The sequence below is a fragment of the Schistocerca serialis genome, chromosome 3, assembly GCF_023864345.2.
Source record: "Schistocerca serialis cubense isolate TAMUIC-IGC-003099 chromosome 3, iqSchSeri2.2, whole genome shotgun sequence".
Classification (NCBI taxonomy): domain Eukaryota; kingdom Metazoa; phylum Arthropoda; class Insecta; order Orthoptera; family Acrididae; genus Schistocerca; species Schistocerca serialis.
In genome coordinates this window covers 66,341,697-66,365,225 of record NC_064640.1, presented here as the reverse complement: position 1 = coordinate 66,365,225, position 23,529 = coordinate 66,341,697, and the positions used below count along the sequence as shown (strand labels likewise).

At 43.1% G+C, this 23,529-nt stretch overlaps 1 protein-coding gene across 1 annotated transcript in view; it reads left to right on the top strand.

Moving 5' to 3' along the window:
* LOC126471528 (dynein axonemal heavy chain 5) overlaps nucleotides 1–21,873 on the top strand; it is a 1,073,018-nt gene extending 1,051,145 nt beyond the window's left edge. The window contains exons 71-73 of the mRNA XM_050099754.1: nucleotides 3,539–3,751; nucleotides 15,937–16,089; nucleotides 21,487–21,873. Of these exons, the coding sequence (XP_049955711.1) occupies nucleotides 3,539–3,751; nucleotides 15,937–16,089; nucleotides 21,487–21,873 (753 nt within the window). The remainder of the gene's footprint in view (nucleotides 1–3,538; nucleotides 3,752–15,936; nucleotides 16,090–21,486) is intronic.
* The last annotated feature ends 1,656 nt before the right edge of the window (nucleotides 21,874–23,529 follow it).

The window sequence follows — 23,529 nt, the reverse complement described above, 5'->3', positions numbered from 1 at the left end:
CATACCAATGTCTTCTTTTCCGCGCTCATGAACTGGTTTGACTCGAAATGTAACGCACAAAACTTCACGCTATTGTGCAAATAAAGGACATCTTTTTGCAGTAGGTCCTGTCTTCTACTATTTATTAACCATTTCTTGCTCCTAAAAAAGAAAAACAAAGTCAGTAATTCAATACAGTTAGAAAAAAATCGCAAATAAAGAGCGCTCTAATGTGATGTTTTATACCTCTCAGGGTCCTTAGGAAACCTGAAGAATGACAAATGTGGTGTCTCCTTCCTATTATTACTGCAATTGATTGCGCTACATACGCTGCCTTTCGTAAATACCATCTTAAAAATGAATATAAACGATACTGTTTACGTTTACTGAATACCGCATTCAGCAGCGTAGCTTCTCCACCGCTTGGGGCGCTGTTGTCGCTGTGTATAACAAAAATCAGCGAGAGTGTCGCGACTGTATATATTAGACTGTGCTATAATTTTTTCACCGAGAAAATCAACTGCATTCGCATTCTGAAATACGATATCCAGCTCGAGATGATGTAATACATGAACAATCGCTGGAAGATATATTACATTACTGGGAACCTCTGCAATTTTACAACCAGGGCCAGCTCTTTAAAAGAATGCATACATAGTATGGAATAATCTGTCTTTAAGGTACGAGTTCGCCATGATATTACACTTTACACGAATCGTATTGACTGGTAGTTTGTCCACTCGTTGATTTGACTCGTAAATTTTATCAGTATTATGCTGCAGCGCTTGTCCCATCGAGAAATTTAGTAGCGATCCTGCTGAACGTTCGTCGGTAAAGTCCACTGTCTCTTCTGTGGTTTTACTCTGTTTTCAGCTATATGCAAAAGTTAATACGTTTAGTATTAACGTTTGCATATAGCTGAAATCCTATTATAAATTGTTTCATATGCCCTTTTAGATCGTCAGTGTCGTAGTAGCCATGAAGAATTACGAGTTCCCCACTCCCTAGATGCATTTTATTATTTATCTCGGTAACATTAGCTACGCTGTTGTATGTTTCCAGGCCGATCAGTGCGATACTCCACTTCCATCTGCTCAGATCCACAGGAGGAGAGTAATTCATATTTAATTTAGAGCTGGCCGCGGTGGCCTTGCGGTTCTGGCGCTGCAGTCCGGAACCGCGGGACTGCTACGGTCGCAGGTTCGAATCCTGCCTCGAGCATTGGTGTATGTGATGTCCTTAGATTAGTTAGGTTTAAGTAGTTCTAAGTTCTAGGGGACTTACGACCTAAGATGTTGAGTCCCATAGTGCTCAGAGCCATTTGAACCATTTTTTAATTTAGACTAACGTTCTTTTAGAGTCAGAATGAACGACATCGCATCTTAACCTCGAATGATGCAGTGACATGCATACTGCTTGTTTTTATGCAGGTGTCAGGAGAAACACTAGGCGGAAAAATCCACAGAGTAATGAACATCTCAGAACGCTTTCACCGTCAACAAAACCGTCACCGTGCATCTATTTCAGGCTCTCCAGCGTTTGAAGCATGCAGTTCAAATGGCTCTGAGCAATATGGGACTTAACTTCTGAGGTCATCGGTCCCCTAGAACTTAGAACTACTTAAACCTAATTAACCTAAGGACATCACACACATCCACGCCCGAGGCAGGATTCGAACCTGCGACCGTAGCGGTCGCGCGGTCCCAGACTGTAGCGCCTAGAACCGCTCGGCCACCCCGGCCGGCGAAGCATGCAGTACTCACCGTTGCGTGCAATTCAGATGTGTCTTGCTACCGTAAAAATGGAGACAGGCGCCATACATACAGCAAATAACTAAATTTTTTCGTTAATTTTATGGTGAAATCAGCGAACATTGTGCCAAAGTCAATTAAATCTCCACCTAAACAAGTCTAACCTCACTCTGCAGGTATGATCTTATGCTTGTTACAACTAATATTGTACCAAAAGACCCCACCATACTACGTCAATTAAAAAGACATCGAAACAATTTTTGAAAACAGCGAATATTGTACTGAAATCACTGAAAATTTGGACTTACAGCAGTGTAAACCTTACTATCCCGATGCATTCGAAACGAATATTGTACCCTCATCACTGAGTCTTGCGTTGCAAATAGCGCATATAGTGCCGATATAAATTTAAATTTGCACCTAAATAAGTGCAATCTCACTTTCTAAGTGTGATCTTATGCTTTTAAAATGAATATTGTACCGAGAGCATTGAATTTCGCCATATCGGTCCACCTGTTTTCACACCCAATATAGTGTCGTGATTCTGTGTTGCATGGACTGGGCAAGCTTCTGATGGTTTATTTATTTAATCGTATGGCTAGGGCCCCTCGCCGGGCAGGCCGTTCGCCGAGTACCGGTCTTTCTATTTGACGCCACTTCGGCGACCTGAAGTCGATGAGGATGAGAGGATGATGACGAGGACAGCACAACACCCAATCCCTGGGCGGAGAAAATTCCCCGACCCAGTAGGGAATCGAACCTGGGCCCAGAGTGTTGACAATCCGTCACGCTGACCGTTCAACTACCGGGGGCGGACGTCCTTATGGTTTGAAAGAAATGAAATACATGTTGATGTTATTCTGTCTCCTGAAAGGACAGAATTGAACATCCGACTAGCACTAGCGCTATAGGCCTTCGGTTGTATGCATCAACTTAACGATACTTCACATAGTAGATTTTACATTTATACTATAATTTTGAACTCGCATAACAGGTGTAGTTCTGACATATTATACGACTATCCATTGAATCATCACGTTAAGGTGCTCTCATTTCTGCACAGATAGGAAAACCACAGCAGCTAGAAAACTGAGAGTTCCACACACAATTTGACGAACAGTGATATAACGGCTTGTTTATGGTTCCTAGAAATCTAAGTCTTCTTCAAATGCTCAAATGTGTGTGAATTCCTAAGTGACCAAACTGCTGAGTTCATCGCTCCCTAGACTTACACACTACTTAAACTTATGCTAAGAACAGTACACACACACCCATTCCCGGGGGAGGACTCGCATTCCGGCGGGAGCGGCCGCGTAATCTGTGACATAGCGCCTCTAACCGCGTGGCCACTCCGCGCGGCAAATCTAATTCTTCCGTCCATCCACAAAAGTTAGTAGCAACTAACTAGTAAAGAAATAGGTGTGTATTTATTGGTTTTCAAAGATTCAATATATATAACCGTGCTAAATTCACATCGTCATAAAAAGTCGTACTGTAATTATATTGAGAGAACATCGACATACACCAAATTTTTGTCCCTTGAATTACGTCCTATACGAGTTTAATGTTTACGAGAAAGTGAAATTACGTTCCTTAGGATTTGTTTTTTACTTTTCATGGACAACAACTTTATCTTCAACACAATTCTCAAAGGTTTGTCTGTTCTTTCCACAGTGACTTGTATTATTTCGTAGTAAATTAAGATGACGGTGTCTACACATATCTACTTTGTATTACTTCTACACTGTGGACTGTACGTAGTGGCAGTAATGAAGAGAATTGTGAAGATGATGTTTGTTACTTTGCAGGTGAAAGAAGCATTACAGAGAATGGGTGCGCTTCTGCCCATGAACATATTCCTCCGTCAAGAAATAGACCGCATCCAGCGCGTCATTCGTACAGTGCAGACAACGCTATGTGACCTGAAGCTTGCTATTGATGGAACGATCGTCATGAGCCAGGGACTTCGTCAGTCGCTGGATGCTATGTACGACGCTCGTATTCCGGAAAGCTGGCAGAAGGTATGACGTGAACAACGTTACAAACATAATCTGTTGTTATGCTTCTTGTTACCTGTGGCTAAGATATCAACAAATATTCTCATCTGCACACAGAAGTGTACTTTATATTGCGTCATGTGTTGCTGCCCAAACGTTTTGTTTAAACCTTTCAGTAATACACTGATAATGAAAGTTCTTGACACTAACTTCATATTTAGGAATATGTCTTTAACAGGTTGGGAAGATTTTTTTTGTGCCTCTCTTTGGATTTACCAGCATGAAGGTGGCCACTGTCGCTGCCTTTCATGACCTAAAAACAGACCGATATTACACCTTGAAACAACGTAAGCGGAAATAGAGCCAAGCATCGGTATGAGAGATCATTAGGGTCGACGGTAGGAAAAGTCGTACCGAAATTTCGTTAGAAACAACTTGTGAAACTATACTCAAGAATAACTCGGAATAAAAGTTTCCATTCAGAACTTAGAAGATCCTGAACTTAAATTAATGTAAATGTATTTTTAATTAAATACGAGGGCCGTTTGAAAAGTCCGTGCAAAGTCCGAGAAATGGCACCACCGGCGCGTATCGAGGTCATGTTTAGTTAGTAGCATCTTTGGAAAGAACGCACACCAAGTTTCAGCCATATTGGTCTATTTCTTTGTGTTTGGCATTCGTGTGAATCAAGGAAGTCGAGTGATTGTCAAAAAATGGACGACAAAGAATTTCGTGTGGTGATTAAACATTACTTTATGAAAGGCAAAACGCCTCAGGAGACTCAAGAGAAGCTTGATAAACATTACGGTGACTCTGCACATTCGATTAGAAAAATTTAGAAGTGGTTTCAAAATTTTTGGAGTGGGCATATGGGCACAAGTGATGCTGAACGTTCTGGACGCCCTGTGGAGGTTACGACTCCAGAAATCATTGATAAAATCCTTGGTATGGTAATGGATGACGGAAGAGTTAAGGTGCGTGAGATTTCTAGTGAACGGGTACATAATACTTTGCATAAACATTTTGACATGAGAAAGCTATCCGCAAGATGGGTTCAGCGATTGCCCACGATTGACCAAAAACGGAATCGTGTGAAGTGTTGCAAGGATAGTTTGCAGCTGTTCAGGAAGAATCCGCAGGACTTTAAGCCTCGTTTCGTCACTGTGGATGAAACATGGATACATTGCTATAATCCTGAGACAAAATAACAATCTCGCCAATGGGTTACCAAGGGAGAATCTGCACCAAAAAAGGCGAAGACCATTCCTTCAGCCGGAAAGGTTATGGCGACTGTCTTTTGGGATTCGCGAGGGATAATCCTCATCGACTATCTGGAAAATGATAAAACTATTACAGGTGCATATTATTCATCGTTATTGGACCGTTTGAAAACCGAGCTGCTAGAAAAACGCCGGCGATTGGACCGCAAAAAAAGTCCTTTTTCATCACGACAATGTACCAGCACTCATCTCAGCAGTTGTGGTCGCAAAATTAAAGGAAATAGGATTCCAACTCGTTTCACATCCACCCTATTCTCCAGCAGTGTCTGTTTGATTTTATCCAAACCAAGATACACTGACGGAAAAAAATCACAACCCCAAGAAAGAGCTGTGCCACCTAACGAAAGTTGGTAGGCGTGTTTCTATATATGAAGGATGATGTCTATTCAAATTTGACGCCAGTCGCCATAAGAATGGCGCTGGTAGCGCCGCTATGGGGTACAAATAAGGTTACACGCTGTAATAGTCGTGAACGTTAGTTACCTCTTAAGATTTGACGTGATGAGTTGATGCTAGCCAAGAATGCCTCTAAGGCGACAAAGACGCCATTATCGACACCTCACTGAGCTTGAACGAAGTCGTGTAGCCGGCCGCGGTGGTCTAGCAGTTATAGGCGCTCAGTCTGGAACCGCGCGACTGCTACAGTCGCAGGTTCGAATCCTGCCTCGGGCATGGATGTTTGTGATGTCCTTAGGTTAGTTAGGTTTAAGTAGTTCTAAGTTCTAGGGGACTGATGACCACAGATGTTAAGTCCCATAGTGCTCAGAGCCATTTGAACCATTTGAAGTCGTGTAATAGGGCTACGAAAAGATGGATGTTCCTTCTACGATACTGCACAAAGACGTGGCAGGAATGTAACCACTGTACATGATTGCCGACAGCTGTGCTCACGATAATATAAGGTCGCATTATCGAGAGGGAAGACCATCATGTTCGGCGTATAGCTCTGACCCATCGTACTGCATCTGCAGCAGCATTTTGGAACAGCAGTTGGCACCACAGTGACACAACGAACTGTCACAAATCGATTACTTCAAGGACAGCTCCGAGAAAAACGCCCTGTTGCATGCATTCCACTGACTCCAGACCACCGCCATTTGCGACTCCAATGGTGTCAAGCGAGAGGTCATTGGAGGGCAGGGCGAAGGATGACTGTGTTTTAGGCCAGTTGAGGGCCTGCAACCAACCTATCGGTGTGCTAGACACACAGGACCCAAAACTGGAGCTATGGTCTAGAGTGCGATTTCGTACGACAAAAGGAAGCTGTCTCGTGATTATCCCACGCACCCTGACTGCAAATTTGTACGTCAGTCTGGTGATTCGATCTGTTGTGCCCCAATTCGTGAGCAGCATTGCAGCGGGTGTGTGGGCTTGCAATGTCAATCACTTAAATATGTTACCTAGACAAATGTATTCCCAGAGTTTCATTACTCTACATTATTAATTTTTGGGTGCTGCGATGTTTTTCTGGAAGTGTATTTAAAAAGTTCTCTTTTTCATGTAACAATCAAAACAGATAATTTATAAATAACAAAACTTGCACAACAGCATTTTCATTACAAATTTACACAATATATTACACAAAATATAAGTAATACAATATGCAATGAGCGTATCTGGTTCTTATAATTCTAGCTCTCGCTCAATCATGATACTTGCTGCCAGCTATTGGTGGTTAGAGCTAATCAGAACCGAGCGAGGTGGCGCAGTGGTTAGCACACTGGACTCGCATTCGGGAGGACGACGGTTCAATCCCGTCTCCAGCCATCCTGATTTAGGTTTTCCGTGATTTCCCTAAATCGTTTCAGGCACATGCCGGGATGGTTTCTTTGAAAGGGCACGGCCGATTTCCTTCCCAATCCTTCACTAACCCGGGCTTGCGCTCCGTCTCTAATGACCTCGTTGTCGACGGGACGTTAAACACTAACCACCACCACCACCAGCTAATCAGAAATGCTGTTCTATAGAGAGATGGTATGCATGTTCACATTTCGTCATAGGCACATCTCACGTTAAGCAGTGGAAAACCCAGGATGGAATAACGACAATTTTATGAAAAGGATAGATTTATACCCACCTTACAGAGGAGTCACTGAGTTGCAGACAGGCACAACATAAAGACTGCTATACATCTGAGCCTTCAGTCAAAAGGTCTTCTTCTAAAGCAGAAAGTGGGTGCTCACACACATACACACACACACACACACACACACACACACACACACACCCACACACACACACACACACACACACACACACAAGCATACAAAAGCACAATGCACATAAACATGAGCACTGCCTTTGGCCGCTGAAGCCAGAACACTCAGAGCAACTGGATCTCAAATGGTTCAAATGGCTCTGAGCACTATGGGACTTAACTTCTGAGGTCATCAGTCCCCTAGAACTTAGAACTACTTAAACCTAACCAACCTAAGGACATCACACACATCCATGCCCGAGGCAGGATTCGAACCTGCGACCGTAGCGGTTGCGCAGTTCCAGACTATAGCGCCTAGAACCGCTCGGCCACTCCGGCCGGCTAACTGGATCTAATGGGAGATGCAACCTGTGTATGGGGGGAGGGGGGGGGGGAAGGAGGAGGCTGGGGCAGAGAGGGGATGGGATAGCAGGGTAGAGGTGAGGGATGGTGTAGTGCTGCGTACGAGGACAAGGTAGAGCTGCTGGATGAATTCAGGAGGTTTGAGAAATTGGGGGGAGGGGGGAGGAACGGGAAGGGAAAGCAGTAGAGAAGGGTAAAAGACTAGTGGGTGCATTGATGGAATAGAGGGCTGTGTAGTGCTGAAGTGGGAGCAGGAAAGGGAATGGTGGGTGAAGGATAGGGACTAGCGAAGTTTGAGGCCAGGGTGTTGTAGGAATATAGGATAAATTGCAGGGAGAGTTCCCACCTGTGCAGATCAGAAAAGCTGGCGTTGGAAGGAAGGGTCCAGATGGTGCACTCATTAAAGTGAAGCACACTGTATTGGGCAGCACCTTCAGCAACTGTGTGGTTCATCTATGTCTTGGCCACAGTTTGTCATTGCTGATTCATGTGGACCAGACAACTTGTTGGGTGTCATGCTCACATAGAAAGCAGCACAGTGGCTGCAGCTTAGTTTGTAGGTCACACGACTGCTTTGAAGGAATAGGTGATACCTGTCACTGAACTGAAGTAGGTGGTTGTGGGATGATGTATCAGATAGGTCTTGCATCTAGGTCTATCGAAGGGATATGAGGCATGAAGCAAGGGGTTTGGATCAGGGGTAGAGTAGGGATGGACAACGATATTGCGTATGTTTGGTAGATGGTGGAATACCGCTGTGGGAGGGGTGAAAAGGACACTGAGTACAATATCCCTCGTTTCAGGCCATGATGAGAGGTAGTCGAAACCCTGGCAGAGAATGTGATTCAGTTGCTCCAGTCCTAGGTGGTACTGAGTCATGAGGGGAGTCCTCCTTTGCGGATGGGTGGAGGGAATGAGGGAAGAGGTAGGGGACTGGAGAGACAAGGCATTGGAGATCTGTACCTCCCCCCTCTCCCCTCACCCCTGCACCCCTCTAACCACCCAACTGCACCAAGCACCCCTCCCTTGCTTTCACAAACATCACTAAGCCTTCCCCCACCACTACCCTGCTATCCTTTCTCTCCCAGTCCCAGCCTCCTTAACCCTACCACTCTCAGATTGCTTCTCCCAACAAGCGTAGTTGGTGTGTGCAGTGCAGCCTCAGTGTCCACAGTCACTGGTCATGTACATGTGAGTTGTGTTTGTGTGAATGTGTGTCTTCAACTTTAGAAGAAAGCCTTAGCCAAAAGTTCAAATGCATAGCAGTCTTTTTGTTGTGTCTGTTTGGACTCGGTGTCTCCTCTATATCGTGAATAACAATCTCTCCTTTTCATAGTATTATTGACTCATCGCACATTCGCAACAGTACATGGAGTTCATATAGAGAACGTAAAGCCTATTGAGACACCTAGGTATTTCGGCTTTGAAGCTTGTTCAGAAGACAAGTCACTGAACTAATAAGAATATAGACTACAAATTAGGAGGTGTAAGATTAGTTTTCCCTGTCAGGTGCAAACAGTTAAAAATTAAACACATTACGACAGATAAGAAGAAATCGTAAGCAAACTTTCATCTATGACGGTCAACATGTGTTTGATGGTATAACAAAAAGTAATCGTATGACGTTTTCGCAGAATTATTCACGGGTTCGGGTTGAATGCCTTTCATGGCCAACTTCACAAATAACAAGCGCTTCATAGACCCACAATATTAAACTGAACGGAACAGCGAAATCAAATAACATATATAACAAGGAAACTGTTTCTACTCCACAACAAATATTAATGTCCTGTATTACACAATAAATTTGCAGATGTTCTCTGTTATGAGACTGTAAAATATTGACAACATGCTTTGTTCAACAAAAGTCTGCAAGTGGATGCTTGTTTACAACGAACGGTCGGGGAAGAAGGCCAGTGTTCACTCTGTCTGCTTGCCGGGGGGTCTCATCCGAGATGTGGAGGAGGCCCTACCGGCGGCGATAGAGAGCACTGGGTGCACCCGACTGCAAATTGTTGCTCATGTCGGCACCAATGGCTCCAGCCGTCTGGGTTCAGAGGTCATCCTCAGTTCGTACAGGCGGTTGGCGGAATTGGTGAAGGCGGAAAGCCTCGCTCGCGGGGTGAATTCAGAGCTAACTATTTGTAGTATCGTTCCCAGAACCGATCGCGGTCCTCTGGTTTGGAGCCGAGTGGAAGGCTTAAACCAGAGGCTCAGACGATTCTGCGGAGATCTCGGGTGCAAATTTCTCGACCTCCGCTATCGGGTGGAGAAATGTAGGGTCCCCCTGAATAGGTCAGGCGTGCACTACACGCCGGAAGCGGCTACAAGGGTAGCGGAGTACGTGTGGAGTGCACATGGGGGTTTTTTAGGTTAGAGAATCCCCTCCCTAGGCCCGACAAGACGCCTCCTGAGACGCAGCAAGGTAGGAGTAGGCAAAATGCAACAGGGAATAACAATATTAATGTGCTAATAGTAAACTGCAGGAGCGTCTACAGAAAGGTCCCTGAACTGCTCTCATTAATAAACGGTCACAACGCTCATATAGTACTAGGGACAGAAAGTTGGCTGAAACCAGACGTAAATAGTAATGAAATCCTAAACTCAGATTGGAATGTATACCGCAGAGACAGGCTGGACAGTGAAGGGGGAGGCGTGTTTACAGCGATAAGAAGTGCAATAGTATCGAAGGAAATTGACGGAGATCCGAAATGTGAAATGATTTGGGTGAAGGTCACGGTTAAATCAGGCTCAGACATGGTAATTGGATGTCTCTATAGGCCCCCTGGCTCAGCAGCTGTTGTGGCTGAGCACCTGAAGGATAATTTGGAAAATATTTCGAGTAGATTTCCCCACCATGTTATAGTTCTGGGTGGAGATTTTAATTTGCCGGATATAGACTGGGAGACTCAGACGTTCATAACGGGTGGCAGGGACAAAGAATCCAGTGAAAATTTTTTAAGTGCTTTATCTGAAAACTACCTTGAGCAGTTAAACAGAGAACCGACTCGTGGCGATAACATATTAGACCTTCTGGTGACAAACAGACCCGAACTATGTGAAAAAGTTAACGCAGAACAGGGAATCAGCGATCATAAAGCGGTTACGGCATCGATGATTTCAGCCGTAAATAGAAATATTAAAAAGGGTAGGAAGATTTTTCTGTTTAGAAAAAGTGACAAAAAGCAGATTTCAAAGTACCTGTTGGCTCAACACAAAAGTTTTGTCTCAAGTACAGATAGTGTTGAGGATCAGTGGACAAAGTTCAAAACCGTCGTACATAATGCGTTAGATGAGTATGTGCCAAGCAAGATCGTAAGAGATGGAAAAGAGCCACCGTGGTACAACAACCGAGTTAGAAAACTGCTGCTGAAGCAAAGGGAACTTCACAGCAAACATAAACATAGCCAAAGCCTTGCAGACAAACAAAAATTACGCGAAGCGAAATGTTGTGTGAGGAGGGCTATGCGAGAGGCGTTCAATGAATTCGAAAGTAAAGTTCTATGTACTGACTTGGCAGAAAATCCTAAGAAATTTTGGTCTTATGTCAAAGCGGTAAGTGGATCAAAAAAAAATGTCCAGACACTCTGTGACCAAAATGGTACTGAAACAGAGGATGACAGACTAAAGGCCGAAATACTAAATGTCTTTTTCCAAAGTTGTTTCACAGAGGAAGATTGCACTGTAGTTCCTTCTCTAGATTGTCGCACAGATGACAAAATGGTAGATATCGAAATAGACGACAGAGGGATAGAGAAACAATTAAAATCGCTCAAAAGAGGAAAGGCCTCTGGACCTGATGGGATACTAGTTCAATTTTACACAGAGTGCGCGAAGGAACTTGCCCCCCTTCTTGCAGCGGTGTACCGTAGGTCTCCAGAAGAGCGTAGCGTTCCAAAGGATTGGAAAAGGGCACAGGTCATCCCCGTTTTCAAGAAGGGACGTCGAGCAGATGTGCAGGACTATAGACCTATATCTCTAACGTCGATCAGTTGTAGAATTTTGGAACACGTATTGTGTTCGAGTATAATGACTTTTCTGGAGACTAGAAATCTACTCTGTAGGAATCAGCATGGGTTTCGAAAAAGACGCTCATGTGAAACCCAGCTCGCGCTATTCGTCCACGAGACTCAGAGGGCCATAGACACGGCTTCACAGGTAGATGCCGTGTTTCTTGACTTCCGCAAGGCGTTCGATACAGTTCCCCACAGTCGTTTAATGAACAAAGTAAGAGCATATGGACTATCAGACCAATTGTGTGATTGGATTGAGGATTTCCTAGATAACAGGACGCAGCATGTCATTCTCAATGGAGAGAAGTCTTCCGAAGTAAGAGTGATTTCAGGTGTGCCGCAGGGGAGTGTCATAGGACCGTTGCTATTCACAATATACATAAATGACCTTGTGGATGACATCGGAAGTTCACTGAGGCTTTTTGCAGATGATGCTGTGGTGTATCGAGAGGTTGTAACAATGGAAAATTGTACTGAAATGCAGGAGGATCTGCAGCGATTTGACGCATGGTGCAGGGAATGGCAATTGAATCTCAATGTAGACAAGTGTAATGTGCTGCGAATACACAGAAAGTTAGATCCTTTATCATTTAGCTACAAAATAGCAGGTCAGCAACTGGAAGCAGTTAATACCATAAATTATCTGGGAGTACGCATTAGGAGTGATTTAAAATGGAATGATCATATAATGTTGATCGTCGGTAAAGCAGATGCCAGACTGAGATTCATTGGAAGAATCCTAAGGAAATGCAATCCGAAAACAAAGGAAGTAGGTTACAATACGCTTGTTCGCCCACTGCTTGAATACTGCTCAGCAGTGTGGGATCCGTACCAGATAGGGTTGATAGAAGATATAGAGAAGATCCAACGGAGAGCAGCGCGCTTCGTTACAGGATCATTTAGTAATCGCGAAAGCGTTACGGAGATGATAGATAAATTCCAGTGGAAGACTCTGCAGGAGAGACGCTCAGTAGCTCGATACGGGCTTTTGTCAAAGTTTCGAGAACATACCTTCACCGAAGAGTCAAGCAGTATATTGCTCCCTCCTACGTATATCTCGCGAAGAGACCATGAGGGTAAAATCAGAGAGATTAGAGCCCACACAGAGGCATACCGACAATCCTTCTTTCCACGAACAATACGAGACTGGAATAGAAGGGAGAACCGATAGAGGTACTCAAGGTACCCTCCGCCACACACCGTCAGGTGGCTTGCGGAGTATGGATGTAGATGTAGATGTAGATGTAGAACGGTGTTACAGTAACCAACTAAAAATGCGAAGAAAAAATGTGCTAACAATTTGTCTGCGCCGACAGCCTGTGGTAATACTGAAACCGAAAAATGTGCTAACAATTTGTCTGCGCCGAAAGCCTGTGGTAATACTGAAACCGAAATAGGGCGTGGTGTTCTCGATGGTAATAAATATTAGTTTGAACTCTTACGTTACCAGCAAGGACTGACAGATAGAGGCTTCATAAAGCTTGATGCTACTACGCACGATTTTTTTTTTAATGTAGTGCGTGAAAAAAGTCCATTCCAACACTTGGTGGTGCGAATGATGTTAACAAGAACAAAGTAAAATAGTCACCTGAAACTTTGAAAGCAACTGTGAGGGAAATAAAAAATCCAACAATTGTCGTGACATGCATGCCTCAGAGGAATCATCTAATACACTACGTGATCAAAAGTATCCGGAAACCTAGTTGAAAATGATTTACAAGTTCGTCGCGCCCTCCATCGGAAATGCTGGAATTCAGTATGGTGTTGATCCACCCTTAGCCTTGATTACAGCTTCCATTCTCGCAGGCATACGTTGAATCAGGTGCTAGAAGGTTTCTTGGGGAATGGCAGCCCATTCTTCACGGAGTGCTGCACTGAGGAGAGGTATCGATGTCGATCGGTGAGGCCTGGCACGAAGTCGGTGTTCCAAAACATCCCAAAGGTGTTCTATATGATTCAGATCAGGACTCTGTGCAGGCCAGTCCATTACAGGGATGTTATTATCGTGTAAGCACTCCGCCACAGGTCGTGCATTATGAACAGGTGCTCGATCGTGTTGAAAGATGCAATCGCCATCCCCGAATTGCTCTTCAACAGTGGGAGCAAGAAAGTGCTTAAAACATCAATGTAGGCCTGTGTTGTGATAGTGGCACGCAAAACGACAAGGAGTACAAACCCCCTCCATGAAAAACACGACCACACCATAATACTACCGCCTCTGAATTTTATGCCAGCCGTTGTGGCCGAGCGGTACTAGGGCTTTTCAGTCCGGAACCGCGCTGCTGCTACGGTCGCAGGTTCGAATCCTGCCTGGGGCATGGATGTGTGTGATGTCCTTAGGCTAGTTAGGTTTAAGTAGTTCTAAGTCTAGGGGACTGATGACCTCGTATGTTAAGTCCCATAGTGCTCAGAACCATTTGAACAATCTGAACCTCCGAATTTTACCGTTGGCACTACACACGCTGACAGATGACGTTCACCGAGCATTCGCCATACCCACACTCTGCCATCGGATCGCCACATTGTGTACCGTGATTCGTTACTCCACACAACATTTTTCCACTATACTTACGCTGCTTACAACAAGCGAGGCATCGTTTGGCATTTACCGGTGTGATGTGTGGCTTATGTGCAACCACTCGACCAGGTTTTCTCACTTCCCGCCTGTCATAGTACTTGCAGTGGATCCTGATGCAGTTTGGAATTCCTGTGTGATGATCTGGATAGATGTCTTCCTATTACACATTACAAGACTCTTCAACTGTCGGCGGTCTCTGTCAGTCAAAATACAAGGTCGGCCTGTACGCTTTTGTGCTATACGTGTCCTTTCACGTTTCCACTTCACTATTACATCGGAAACAATGGACCTAGGGATGTTTAGGAGAGTGGGAATCTCGCGTACAAAAGTATGACACTAGTTACACCCAATCACCTGACCACGTTCGAAGTCCGTGAGTTCCGCGGAGCGTCCCATTCTGCTCTCTCACGATGCTTAGTGACTATTGAGGTCGCTGATATGGAATACCTGGCAGTGAGTGACAGCCAATGCACGTAATATGAAAAAGGTATTTTTGGGAGTGTCCGGATACTTTTGATCACATTGTGTATATTCGTCTTGTGTAAAAGACATTCAAAAGGCAGGGTAGTATCTACAAAACGATCTGCTAATCGACTGCAAATACATATTTTCCTGTGTGTTTTATATCTCCTCTGTTTACTACTAGTGCCCACTGATTTCTTTCTCCTCCATTCCATGGAAAAGCGTGCATAAAATACCTTTTTGTTTCTATTACTCATGTTTATAGTTTATTTCATTCAATGATGAGGTATGTTGCATTCCTGATAAAATTTTAATTCTTTTCCAGGCGACCATTAATTCAATAGAAACATATATTTTTACTAGAGTATTATGAGTCAATATTTGTATATTATCATTTCCATTAGGTAATGAATATAGAATTTAAATAAAAATAAGAAAATAGTTGTTACGAGATTCGAACCACAGACTTCTCCGTCACCAAACTATGACCGTGACCAGTCAGCTATCGGCAATTATGTTAACAAGCAGAATATGTTTTATACTTACCAGAGCTCGAAAATCCCACTGCTTTAGGAAAATTGATGTGAGGATATTGTCTTTCAAATCCTTTAAACTGAAGAAAATCTCATAGAGCGTCAGTGTCTAATCTCTCCTCGTTGGGTAAAAGCTCATATTTACGTCCTCAGAGGCGAAATTATGTAGTCTGCTGTTTGACCAACGTGCAGACACAGAGTGCACAGCAAATCGAAAAAAACGTAACTACACTTCATTCTTCCTCACAAGTCTTGTAAACAATATTCCAACACCGAAAAGCACTGCGAACATACGAATCGAAAGATACCCGCGGACGAAATATATGGTCACAGCTGATGAGTCAGTCACGTGCGACACTACCCATTGCACCCTCCCCCCCTTCTCCCTTTGGCTCTCTCTCCTCTCTCTCTCTCTCTAGAGGAACCCTTCGCATCCGTAATCCTGCTACCCTATTTCTAGGTGCAATGAGATTCTTTGATACATTAAAAGCGCGGTGGTGTTCTATCAGCCATCGTTATGCGGACAGCTTTACTCCAGAGTATATGTAAAGCAGTACACATCTGACGACGAACGTTTCGCCCTCCAAGTTTGTTACAGCAAGAGCTAAAGAAAAGTAGTAATTGTTTATGTAGTTTAATGTTCACTTCGTCAATGTGTGGTACAGTGTGTCATATCTCTTCCCATATCGAGACCCGAAGGTGTGAACTATTCTACTTCTAACGTTAAAATAAGTGATACAGACTAAAATAAAGTGCTGAAGATACTTCCGTGTCGATTGACAGGTGTCGTGGGAGTCGGCGACGTTGGGGTTCTGGTACACCGAGCTGCTAGAGAGGGACGCCCAGTTCCGACGCTGGTGTACCCACGGCAGGCCCAACGTCTTCTGGATGACAGGATTCTTCAACCCACAGGGATTTCTAACCGCCATGCGCCAGGTAAGTTCATATCGTCTGAGACATTGTTTCCAATTGCTGGAAGTTTGAAGCATTCCAGGGTATCAGGAAAGTAGTGAGGGGATACTCCGACTCACGCAGTAGATCACTGTGCTCAGAGCTGCAATAACGAGAAGGCAAAATCATTTCTAGTTTAGCGGCGATAAATTTCAAACCTGTTGAAATTCGTCGCGAGATCTGTGCTGTGTCGTTGTTGTGGTCTTCAGTCCTGAGACTGATTCGATGCAGCTCTCCATGCTACTCTATCCTGTGCAAGCTTCTTCATCTCCCAGTACCTACTGCAGCCTACATCCTTCTGAATCTACTTAGTGTATTCATCTCTTGGTCTCCCTCTTCGATTTTTACCCTCCACGCTACCCTCCAATACTAAATTGGAGATCCCTTGATGCCTCAGAACATGTCCTACCAACTGATCCCTTCTTCTAGTCAAGTTGTGCCACAAACTCCTCTTCTCCCCAATCCTATTCAATACCTCATCATTAGTTGTGTGATCTACCCATCTAATCTTCAGCATTCTTCTGTAGCACCACATTTCGAAAGCTTCTATTCTATTGTCCAAACTATTTATCGTCCATGTTTCACTTCCATACATGGCTACACTCCATGCAAATACTTTCAGAAACGACTTTCTGACACTTAAATCTATACTCGATGTTAACAAATTTCTCTTCTTCAGAAACGCTTTCCTTGCCATTGCCAGTCTACATTTTATATCCTCTCTACGTCGACCATCATCAGTTATTTTGCTCCCCAAATAGCAAAACTCCTTTACTACTTTAAGTGTCCCATATCCTAATCTAATTCCCTCAGCATCACCCGACTTAATTCGACTACATTCCGTTATCCTCGTTTTGCTTTTGTTGATGTTCATCTTATATCCTCCCTTCAAGACACTGCCCATTCCATTCAACTGTTCTTCCAAGTCCTTTGCTGTCTCTGACAGAATTACAATGTCATCGGTGAACCTTAAAGTTTTTATTCCTTCTCCATGGATTTTAATACCTTCTCCGAATTTTTCTTTTGTTTCCCTTACTGCTTGCTCAATATACAGATTGAATAACATCGGGGAGAGGTTACAACCCTGTCTCACTCCCTCCCCAACCACTGCTTCCCTTTTCTTGTCCCTCGACTCTTATAATTGCCATCTGGCTTCTGTACAAATTGTAAATAGCCTTTCGCTACCTTCAGAATTTGAAAGAGAGTATTCCAGACAACATTGTCAAAAGCTTTCTCCGAGTCTACGAATGCTATAAACGTAGGTTTGCCTTTTCTTAATCTATTTTCTAAGATAAGTCGTAGGGTCAGTATTGCCTCACGTGTTCCAACATTTCTACGGAATCCAAACTGATCTTCCCAGAGGTCGGCTTCTACCAGTTTTTCCATTTGTGCTGTACACCGACCGAATGTGATGACCGATGGTGACACGCACGTGTTGTCGTTCATGAGTAGAAGAATGAGTTTTCACGATGATGAGACAAGTGAACGTCAGGTCGCAGTTGCGACACTTCAAGTGGATCGCTTGCCCTACAGCCTAAACTTGGCTCCGAGCGATTTCCACCTCTTCGTGCATATTAAAAAGCGATCTGCTCCCAACGTTTTGTCACCGAACAACAACTTCCTAGATTCTATCGCCTTTTCGGCTGCAATACCAAACGCCAAAATTTTTTACAGTGCGAACTGAGCAACTTGCTGATGTAGTTTCAAAATTTTTCTAGTAAACCTTCTTCAGTATTCCAGTATTTTATTCACAGTTTAACGGAGATTACTCTCGGAATAGCACTTTTCTGGACGTAATTTAAATTTTCTTAAATTCAGAAGCAGTTATTAAATCATTATGCCTACATCTAGTTTAAAGTGCCTCAAGTAATTAATTTTTTCAGACCAAAATACATTTTCATAAAAAGTAAATAAACGTTCACGGAACATCGCCGTTGATACATGTTTTGGTAACAACCAATACTAATACAGTAGAGTGTCGATTATCCCAACGGCCTTGCCTCACTGCTAACACCGGTTCCCGTCAGATCACCGAAGTTAAGCGCTGTCACGCTTGGCTACCACTTGGATGGGTGACCGTCCGTGTTTGCCGAATGCTGTTGGCAAGCGGGGTGCACTCAGTCCTTGTGAGGCTAAATGAGAAGCTACTGAATGAAAAGTAGCAGCTGCGGTCACGAAAACTGACAACGGCCGGGAGAGCTTTGTGCTGGCCACATACCCCTCCAAATCCGCATCCAGCGACGCCTATGAGCTGAGGATGACACAGCGCTCGGTCGGTACCGTTGGGCCTTCGGAGGCCTGTTCAAACGGAGGAAAGCGTCCATTATGCGAACTAATTGGGATACGTGAACGTTTAGAAAAATCAGTTTATTCGGATAATCGAACTATTTAATCTTATTTACCAATTTAACGATAAAAACTATATATATTAATAAGTAATATGAAAATCTTTTCATTGCAAAGGCAAGTGCAGTAGGAGAGTATGTAATACAATCTAGTAAAGAAAAAAATGTGTGATACATTGCATGTACAGTACATATGTCTAGAATTAACGCTTAAAAATCCCTAAGTATGGTGTGTCTAAGCAAGTCTGTCCGCTTACGAGCTGCTACGTCATGCACTTTTTCAGGACAGATATCTAATACTGGCCGCTTGCAATTGAGCTTTAAACCATCGCAAGGTTGTATCAAAACATGTAAAGGCTTCAGAATCAGCCGGTATATTCTCATCTTCATTTTCTGCACCACTGGTTGATGAGATACTGACGATGACAGCTTCGTCAGTGACGAGGTTTACAGTTTCGCTGCTCTTCGTGATTTGGTACCCTGTGTCTGCATCGTCGACGCTCATCTATTCTTGGACGTCTTTTTCATCACATCATGGCAGTTGATTTGGTTTTACCACACTGAGCATTTCAGATATATTACTCTGTTCGGCATTTGAAATTAAGCTTTGAGAACTTTATGCCATAACCCTATCACTTTTATGAAGGTGTCCTTTTCGCCTAAGCTAAGATATCACATGATGGGTGAGTTGGTGCGCTGGCACGGAGCAATGATGTTTTCTCTGTTTTGCCGTTCTTTAACTCTTGAACTTTTATCAAGGGTACAAAAACTTCCATAAAACATTCAGTGAAAATCATACTATCCATCCAGGCGCTCTTCTGTGAGGTGTAAACAATACGCATCGCCGGCACATTAACGTATTTGAAACAACGCAGTTTCTTACTTTTACCCATGACAAGCATAGGCAATCGCTGGCGTATTCTAACGTTAGCACAAGCTACAGCAGTAACACGATCCTTGCTGATTTCAGGGCCAGATGCTGCTAATTCATCAGGTGAAGCAAGAGTTTTTCTTGGCAAAGTTTTCCGATTGAATCCAGTTTCGTCAGCATTGTAAAAGTTTTCGAAAGCATAATCTTTTTCCCTCAATACATCCCTTACCTTGATTTAGAAAGAATCAGCTGCTGAATAATCAGCAGACAGTTTTTCTCCTTGTATTTTAAGCTCTCGAATGCTGTGTTAACCAGCACATGCTTGCTTCAAAATCTGATCTTCCTCCAAGATTCTCACATAAAATCGAACCAGAGATAGGTTCACGCCGTGATCTTTTTTGTGTAATCCACTTGTAAACATCATCTAGATTCGTGTTCGTGGTGAGGTCCATAGTTTTTCATCTTGTCGATCCATCGGTAGAATCAAGATTAGATTTGAAATTGGTGATGCATCTTTTTTTCTTTTTTTATGATAATAGTCGATTACCAACCTTGTGCACACTAGATAACTTGGTTGCAGATTCCCCTTCTTTCAACCTTTTTTAATCTAGTATCTATCTCTCATAGAAAAGGCAACACATTTACGTTTAGGCATTTTACATCGCAAGTTTACTTTACCTGCCAAAGGTGACACAAGTGGTCGTAACAGGGCGCAAACGGTCACTATTGTCGGCAATTCGGCATCGGTACGGAGGAGGAACACTTTGACTAAATGGTCTTTCTGCTGGCCAACGTTCGGATAATCGACGCTCTTTTGTACCTGACTGATAACAACCAACCTGAAAAATAGTGAGTCTGTATCCTGTGGCTAATTCGTACTCACTTGAATGAGCCTTGTCAAATCAAACACCTTTCAGCCGTCTGGTTTCCAAACTTATTTTATTTGGCTACCAGTTTCGGCGATTTACTGCGTTATCTTCAGGCCGACAATCATAGGTCGGCAGATGATGGTTGAAGTGATTGCTATAGCAGCCAGAAACCTATTAATACCTATATTGCTGGTCTCTGTTTTGACCAGAGCCGAGGTGGAATCTTCCTACACGTCGGTCAGGGGCTGAAGATAGCCCAGTAAATCGCCGAAATTGGTAGATAAACAAAGTAAGTTTGGAAACTAGACATTTGACATCCTGTATCGAACAGTCGAGTCCCGCAACCATCTCTGAAAAGATGGACAAACAGAGACTGAATTAGCCTTATTACTATTTGAAATTCAGAAGGCACCTACCTCGGAATGGAAACATCTTTTAATACCTGACGTCACTTTTGTCCCACGGCCAGTGTTCAAGGGGAGAGGTACATGTGTCTGAAAATTCAAAGTTAGTAGTACTCAAGAATCTGACGTCTCAATAAAACAAGACTGCAGTTTCAAGTTGAACTTTCTGTGGCAACACAATATTTAAAACTTTACTTCCTATTTACACATATACTGCACGTGCTGATGATATATAAGTTAATGGGCTTTGCAACTGAAACGCTTTTGCTTCTTGGGTAGGAAATTTTTTCTTAACCACTAAGTGTAAAAAACGCAATCAAACTCTCTTTGCAAGACTGGGTACGTTCTTTTAATCGACAGCATCAGACAAGTTCATTGGCCACCAGTCTCCTAACCTTATCTCATTATATCCTTGTCTGTGGGGCTGGATAAAAAGAATACGGAAAAAATAAATTAAAGGCATGAATTAGCTATTCGTATTATGCATAGTGATACCCTCATGAAAGTACATCAAGAGATCCCCAGATAAGTTGCACATAAAGCTGTGAAGAGAACTTTAACTGTTTTTGAGTCAGTAGAAGATTTTTCAAAACTTATTCAAACATTTAAAATTATTCGAGTGTATTTGGATAAATAAATTGCTTCAGTATTTTATGTAGAATTTCCAATGCATATGAGCCATCTTTTATGCATAACATTCGAACAGATATAACCGTACGACCACTGAAAATTTCTCATCCTAACCACTCCTGAACGATCATTCATTCCGAAACACCATGTATATTGCACTCTGCTTTTCTTTCGTCATGAAGAAGACAGTGCAAAAACATAATCATATAGATAAACTCTGTGTTGAGTAATACGTACCTAGGCGTTTTTTTAATCTTTTTCAGGAAGTGACGAGAGCCCATAAAGGGTGGGCCTTGGACTCAGTGGTTCTACAAAACCTCATTACGCGCCACAACAAGGAAGACCTCAACGACGCCCCGCCAGAAGGAGTGTATGTCCACGGCCTCTTCCTTGAAGGAGCAAGTTTAGACAGGCGCTGTGGAAAACTAATCGAAAGCAAACCTAAGGTTCTGTACGAGCAAATGCCTGTCATATACATATATGCTATCAACACTACAGCGGGCAAAGATCCGAAACTGTATGAGTGCCCAATATACCGGAAGCCGCAGCGTACTGACCAGAAGTACGTGGGATCGATAGATTTTGAAACTGACAACAATCCTAGGCACTGGACCCTGCGAGGTGTGGCGCTTCTTTGTGACATTAAATAATTATTTTTGTGCAGTATGTCTTTACTAAGAAATAAATCACTCTCGGCTCTCAAAAGATTTGTTTTTCTTATTTACAAGTAAATACTTTTCTCACTACATGATGTAACACTGCCATGTAAATGAGTACAAGGTCACAGCAACTAGTTTTCAAGTTTTTTGCAGGAAAATGTATAAACTCACATTGACACAGCAAACCTTCATCCACGCTCTCCCATTTTGCGTACATGTCTTGTGCCTTTCATCGGCAAGGAATGATTTACGGAGATTGTGAATCTTTCGTTTGCTTCTGTAACTGGATGCTTTTCATGACGCCTCAACGTCGCCTTCACCTAAACGAAAACCAGTTGCGTGAGCAATCCATCGACGAATCATGTAAACTCTGTTCTTTGTTTGTATATTGAAAAGTAAGTGTATTGTGTTTCTGAGGTGTGGATGGGAAAATTGTTTAAACACAGCCATGTGTATCACGACAACAGTCTTTCATACAGCGGACGGACTGGATTCGTTACTAGCTCATCCCATAGTCAGTAAGCTGGCGCTCTACCCATTACGCTGCATGAGCAGACCAACGTAAAGCAGTAAAAGTATCAAATTTAAAATCTGGACAAATAATGTCTTAGTTTCCCATAATCAAATTGCAAATAAATACTCCTTGCGGTTCTAGGCGCTCCAGTCTGGAGTCGAGCGACCGCTACGGTCGCAGGTTCGAATCCTGCCTCGGGCATGGATGTGTGTGATGTCCTTACGTTAGTTAGGTTTAATTAGTTCTAAGTTCTAGGCGACTGATGACCTCAGAAGTTAAGTCGCATAGTGCTCAGAGCCATTTGAACTCCTTGAAAACCATTCTAATTGGAAAGTCAGAGGTACTCAGTCCCTTAGATACTTCACATACAGAAATCTGAAATTTCGCCAAACCATAGTATTCTATGAAACTTCCTGGCAGATTAAAACTGTGTGCCGGACCGAGACTCGAACTCGGGACCTTTGCCTTTCGCGGGCAAGTGCTCTACCATCTGAGCTACCCGAGCACTACTCACGACCCGTCCTCACAGCTTCAATTCTGCCAGTACCTCGTCTCCTACCTTCCAAACTTCACAGAAGCTCTTCTGCGAATCTCCCGGTCCCGAGTTCGAGTCTCGGTCCAGAACACAGTTTTAATCTTCCAGGAAGTTTCATATCAGCACACACTCCGCTGCAGAGTGAAAATCTCATTGTGGCATAGTATTCTATATTCAATTTTATAATTTTGTCTTTTTCTTTTCCAACAATTTTTAACACAGTTTCCACTGACACTGTTCCATGGCATCTGGCTACATGCTTTTTTATTGATTTTTTGTTAAAAACTTTGCATCCATAAGTACAAACAACATAGACATTCATAATTAAGTATCGATATATGCAACTTATTTTTGACTGATATTCTTTTAAGAATTTTTTTCAGAAAAGGCCACGTATTTAAAATACGAAAATGGAGACAAAATATTAACCCGTAGGCCACAAACATATATGCCAGTTTTCAACATTCAACCACGATCGTCAGGAGTGATTTTTATGGTACTAGTCAAAACAGTTAGATTTAGAGGATGAGATTTAGGTTGGTTTCTTGCATAAAACATGCTGTTACATTAATTACTTGAAATAGAAAGAAATCAGGGT